Source organism: Physcomitrium patens, chromosome 7, assembly GCF_059467195.1.
Source record: "Physcomitrium patens ecotype Gransden chromosome 7, ASM5946719v1, whole genome shotgun sequence".
Lineage (NCBI taxonomy): Eukaryota > Viridiplantae > Streptophyta > Bryopsida > Funariales > Funariaceae > Physcomitrium > Physcomitrium patens.
The window spans coordinates 6190106-6196103 of NC_143416.1; the positions used below are offsets into that span (position 1 = coordinate 6190106).

At 43.4% G+C, this 5998-nt stretch overlaps 1 protein-coding gene across 1 annotated transcript; it reads right to left on the reverse strand.

Moving 5' to 3' along the window:
• Window positions 1-2632: 2632 nt before the first annotated feature.
• LOC112284348 (dioscorin DB3S) lies at window positions 2633-5331 on the reverse strand. Its single transcript, XM_024524073.2, has 7 exons — window positions 5019-5331; window positions 4430-4623; window positions 4064-4176; window positions 3827-3947; window positions 3434-3595; window positions 3035-3085; window positions 2633-2882 (listed from the first exon to the last, which is right to left on the reverse strand). Exons 1-7 carry the CDS (start codon window positions 5314-5316, stop codon window positions 2820-2822), a joined length of 1002 nt encoding a protein of 333 aa, XP_024379841.1. The 5' UTR covers window positions 5317-5331; the 3' UTR covers window positions 2633-2819.
• Between the last annotated feature and the right edge of the window lie 667 nt (window positions 5332-5998).

Below are 5998 nucleotides of genomic sequence, written 5' to 3' on the forward strand. Positions count from 1 at the left end.
AATATTGGGAGCATCGACCAATTCCAGTGCAAATACTGAGTGGTCAGGTTCAGTCGCTCCGTTACAGTCAGCCGGGGCATACTGAAATGCTCCATTCGATTCCAATAACGGGAGTCAGCAGGAAGAGAAGGGCCAATTCACACGACGGGTTCGAAGAGCCAATTGGATCCAATTTCGAGAATCCAATCCGGGTCCTCTTATCCAATATGAGACCTGAATTGGCCGGTCAATCCAATGCAGTCTAATTACGGGAAATCTAGGTCTTACTACGGGTCTTAGCCAATCTGATGCGAGGACCAATTTGACCCAATTACGGAAACATCCAGGTTACTACTTGCATCTTTCCCAATATGGGACTTGAATTGGTCGGGCGACTCAATGTGGTCCCGATTACGGGGTTCGATTCTGTTTCAGGCTGTCTTGTTCTCTGTGCCGTTTCAGGAAACGTTGTTTTCGGTAAATGGATTTCTTAAAGGTAAAAACGGAGGAGAAAACTCTGATGGCGAGAGCCAATTTCGGATCCAAGCTTGACGGTGGGAGCCAATTCCGGATCTAAGACGGAAGATTGAAGAAATTCAGAGGATAAGGTTAGGGGGGTTTTAAGGTTGAAGGGGAATTAGAGGAGCAGGGAGTTTTTTCATGTTTTGGCAAGGTTACTAGTTCGGTTTTCATTAGAGGTTTTTGAAGATCAAGGGGATTAGAGAGAGGAGCTTCATGCTTTGGGTCGAGGAAGGAAAGACATAGAATTTGGATTTTTTTCTTCGGAGAGTTTTGGGAAGACTGAGGCAATCGCTGCTGAAGTCAGTATTGTAATGGTGAATCTGGATTTTTAATGAAGTGGGTTTGAATACTCTTGACTATTTTGTGAAATCGAGTTACGTCTGTGATTGAAGGATTAAAAAGGTGTCTATAGGATTGAGTATGCGGAGTGAATGAAATTTATTGGATTAATCTAACAAGACAGTCAATGGATACAAGATCGTAAGTACAAAGCGATATTGAAGATTAACAGTTTGGGTTGTTCGGGGTTCTCTGTAATGTCTAGAGACCTATCGGCTGGGGCAAAAAAGACTTCGACAAGCAGTCGAAGAGCACCCGTATAGATTTACGATACATTGTTGCAGTCGTTTATATTCTAGCAGTCAAAAACTGATAGACTGCTTGACTATCGGCGAATCTCCATACTACCTTCTACAACCAGACGCCCGGCGCGTTCTCGAGCAGGAAAGCACGTAATACGACAACGTAGTTCTTAGTTAAGAGTATATATGGAACCAAGAAAGAAGTATTTTTAATTCTTGTCAATGCCTTTCTAATCCTTAGTTTTATTTCATGACTTTTTGATTTTTTGTTTTTAGCAATAGCCATTCTAATTCAATACTATATCATATTTGAGTGACTTTCAAATTCTTTTAAGTAATATAAGAGTATACAAAAGATTTTTTCCTTTGAGAATCATATCCTTAAAAAATACTTTACAAAGTCATAACTATACTCAATATGCACTAATTTCAATAAAACCAAGGATTCTTTTATTTTTTATGCAAAGCAATCTATAGTCATATATGCAAATTGAATAATTACAAGACTTGGTGAAAACTGGCACTCAACATGCCACTACATAGACAACCATTGTCCCAATTCAAGAGAGCATCAAAATTCTTTGATTGTTCTTTATGACCCTATGAATTTCTTAACCACCACTTAATATTCTATTTTTATTGTAGTGCTACTACTGATTATCATAGTAGCTTTTACCATCACAACTTTGTAAAATCTAGTATTGTTTTGTAAGGATGCTAACACTTTGTAATTTTTAATTGCACCACCTTGCTTGGAACATTTGTTGACATCATCCCATCCCATCACAGTTCTAACATTGTCACAACTTGAGCTTGGTGTATTCAACTCCTCCAATTTGAAATGAAAATAGGGTTTTAGTTTTGACTATATCCCACATGTTCTTGCACCTTTGTAACATCTTCATCTTTGATTTCCATGTGTGCTGTAACTTGCTCCTCCTTATATAGTTAGTTCCTTTCTCCTAAATGGGCATTCTAACTTTCAGCATCCAAGTTGATTGTAGTTGATCTGCTCGAGATACTCCTTACTCCTCTCCCGAATGTTGTTTCACAGTGGGAGTATTACTCACCAGGTTCACTCAACAATCTTGCTCATCTGAAAGCACATTACATTGACTGTTCTCTTATGAGTAAGAAAATATCAACTAACGCTTTGATACCATGATAAAACTAAGGGAGATTCACAGAACACCAACAATGCAATCAACAGTACATTCTATTTTGCTTCCATGATTAATGTCTCTACTGTTCGAGCTAAAGTACAGATTAGCAGCGGCTAATCAAATTCTCAGTTGTTCTAAATTAGGATTAGGGTTACATCTGGAAGACTAAGCTTTGCACACGATATCTCAAGACACGATGTTTGTTGTTATCTCAAGACACGATGTCTCGTTGTTGTTATCTCAAGACACGATGAAACAGTAATTCTTTTGTCCAAAGTGTTGAATGTTCTGGAACAGAACGTGGATGAGTACGTTCCTTTTCTTCTTTTGCGTGGCACATGGATGAATACGTTTCATTTCAACATATACCTACTCCAGTCTCTCATGAAAGGGAAAAATCCGACCATATATTAAATCGTGTCAGGTGTTCGGAGTCACCACAAACACCTCAAATTACCCAAGGGTTACAATTTATTCAGAAATATCACACGTTCGATCGACGTTTTTATCCAGTTCACTATGGTGAGTATTGTTCCTATGCATGACTGAAACTCATGCAGATCGGCTTCTGTGTTTACAAGGCGAAGAAGGTCACGGGTCGCCCATTCACATTTTGCAGTGGGCGAGCATTGTCAACCTGCGATCACAACGCAAACGCACTTGTGACATGAGCTACCGTGATATTGACTCACCCATTTTCGAATAAAACCAACAACTCTAAATTCTTCATTTTTCAAGTTGCAAATTCCGATTCCCTGACGTCTCAATTCTATCAGTTGCGGCACGTACCGGAATGGCTGCTCGCAGTTGGTTGAATTGCGCAGGTGAGAATGTCGCAAGCTGCGAACACAAACCCACCCACATTAGTAACATTAGTCATCACCCAAAGCGTGTCACGTGCAGGCGACTTTTCTCTACATATCAGCACTGCTAGCTAAGTTTCTACCGCCAAGTTGATTCGTCAGTAAATAAAAAGAAAAAAGAAACAGCCGCTCGAAAATTACAACCGTAGAACTTTTTACGCTTTAGATCATGTTCCTTGACTGTGTGCATTGGAGCCTGCGTTATGACTAGCTGTGTTGGAGGTTTGGGGAACACCTTCCCACACCTTAGCAACCAGATCAACCTGGGGGAGGGTGACAGATGGAACGCTCGGAGTCAAAATGGGACGACAAGAGGCTGGCTTACCTTTGCGATGACTGCCCAGTTAACGCCCTCTGTGCAGGGAGGGGTGGTGAGAGAGCCGTTGTAGCGGTAGTAGGCACCCTTGATTTCCTTGAAAGGCAGCTGAATTCTGATGGTTGTCCTGGTTGTCACTGGTTGAGTAACTGGTGGCAACTGGGGGAAGAACTGCACAGCAACCAACGTGGCATGAAGCCATGGGTAGGCAAAAGCAGGCACTCCCTGTTCTACCTATTGGTTGAGCACTGTACATACAGGGGATCCTTGACCCTCGAGTCCGTGGATGTTGTGTCTAGGTCATGGCGAAGGCCGTCAACGCATGCAAATGATGAGGGAGCTGGAACAGAGATTCGACATGGGGTGCGTGAGGTGGCGAGGTGGATTGAGTTCATTCCCTACCTGAGCCAGGAAGCTATTGGTGTCATCAGCCTCTTCCAAGGTGAAGCGCACAGCAATTACTGTCGTGCGTTGTGGAGTTACATTAATGGATGTGTGCACTAGGTGGAGCTCCATCTCTTGCCTGGAAGGAACAATTGAAAACCATTAGTAGCAGTGGATGCTCTTCTTTGTTCCCGTTCCCTTGCCTTTCCAAAACGAAGGTGATGAGGGTCAAGGTGTGCAATTGGTAGTGCGTACCTGATGCCAAAAACCGTGTGTTCGCTCGGAATGTGGAAGTGGAAGTGGCGGAGGAAGTAAGTGATGCCACCGACTGTGATTGTACCAGCATTTAACGGGGATACTATTTCCACCTGGACAGAAGCACACACAACCACAGGTTGATGAGCTTGGAAGCCGAAAATATAAGCTTCGTGAATAAGGTGGACGTCAGGCTTGGCCCACTGGACAGGGGTGTAAGTGACAAACGGAATGCTGCAAATACGGCAACCAAGCGACTGGCATCACAGTGCAATGGCGTTCAGGAGGACTGTTGAAGACGATGATTCAGCGCGCTAACCGATGCATGCAGCAAAAGTGAGGGAATCGTCAGGGTTCATGACAAACCGTTGGGGTTTTCCCGTCGGTGAATATCTCAGCTGTGACAATCGCTTGGGTGTATGACCTGGTCAAATCGCCGTTGATCCTGGGGATGAGGTTGTTTGGAACGATGTTAATTGGCGATTGAAGTAGTCCAGTCCCGCACGTCTGGGAGCATGGAAGGTTGCCCCAGTCGGTTGTGCCTAGGTTGTAATTGTAAGCTGCGCGTTGGAAACAAATTTAGTCAGCAACAACGTGACTTACATCAAGATCAGGAAAGAACAAAGGCAGTGAGTCTCATTCACAGCACTGGTCAACATCATATGAACCGCAGGAACCATATGAACTCCCGAACGCGTCACGGAGGAGGCAGCTCCATAACTGGAGATGGATGCCTCATGGAATACATGCAACGAAAGACGGACACACGACGAGGTTTGAACCGCCTGTGCACGATCACATGCAACAGAAACGAACTCGTATGACCGAAGTACTGTAAATTCCCACATGAGCATGCCAATCGGCTTCTCAACAGGAAACTCCTACAGTCTCCTACATGACCCAGAACTCCGAACACTGTCATATCGGCAGCTGAGTAGGGCGAAAGTGAGCTCACAAACTGCACAGGTCAAGCAATTGGGGTTGACAGGAGGGCAGGTTTGCGCAGACACAGTCCCAGGGAAACTGAGGCAGCAGAGCAGAACCCATGTCACCAGCAGGCAAGCCCCGGTCAAGCCAGCAGCAGCGGCACTCTTCATGATGCAAAGAAGCGGCGATGCCACAGTAGAAAATCCAACACTGTTGTTGCACCGCAGGTGGCTGCGTCGATGAGAGCGAGCTGAAGCCGGAGCAAGAGTGCTAGTGTAATCGTGTGCCTTGTCCAGCTTCTCCCTGGCCCCTTTGTAGCAGTGCATGGGGACTGGGTTGTTTTTATTTTATTATTATTTTTTAAATATGGTAATATATTGAGCATGCGTGATTCGTCGTCCCTTACCATGTCTGCACAGTACATGGAAACCAGGACGAGGCTGAGCTCACGGCGCCATTCCAGATTGAATTTGTTTCCACTTTGCTTTTCCTTGCCAACTCTCCATTTGCATTACCATGCTGTGAACCATCAGTCTACGTGACACCCACCAGAATCCCAACTTCTGTCTACTTTAGATGAGTGAATTCAATGTCTTGTTATTTTCTGTTTTATTGTTAGTACTTAAGTTTGGTTTCCTGTTCGGGTGGGCGGGTGGTATCTTTTGGATCGTATTCAAGTCTTTCGCAAATTGAAGTGAAAAGTGTGTTTCTAGCCTGTAGCACCATTTGTTGTGACTATAGCATGTTGAAGTAAGTGGGTTACTTTTTAAAAGGTGAATCGTATGTTCCGGTTTGTTGTGAATTTAATGATAAATTACTGTAATACAATATTCTTTGTTTTACGGTTAGCGTCCTTTGGATATGTGTAGAATATGTAATCGGATATTAAAATAGTAATATGTGGACTCGAAATTTGTCAATCATGCAGCAATGTTTAGTTATGAGGTAGAAACGCTTCAAATGATAATAATAGGGCGAGTGTTTACCTTCTTAAAATATTTTCATGGA

Coding starts and splice junctions, on each gene's coding strand:
- LOC112284348 (XM_024524073.2), bottom strand. CDS start 5,316: ATGCACTGCTACAAAGGGGCCAGGGAGAAGCTGGACAAGGCACACGAT. Junction 4,624..5,018: donor TTGCTTGACCTGTGCAGTTT/GTGAGCTCACTT, acceptor TCCAACGCGCAG/CTTACAATTACAACCTAGGC. Junction 3,948..4,063: donor CACACGGTTTTTGGCATCAG/GTACGCACTACC, acceptor TGTTCCTTCCAG/GCAAGAGATGGAGCTCCACC.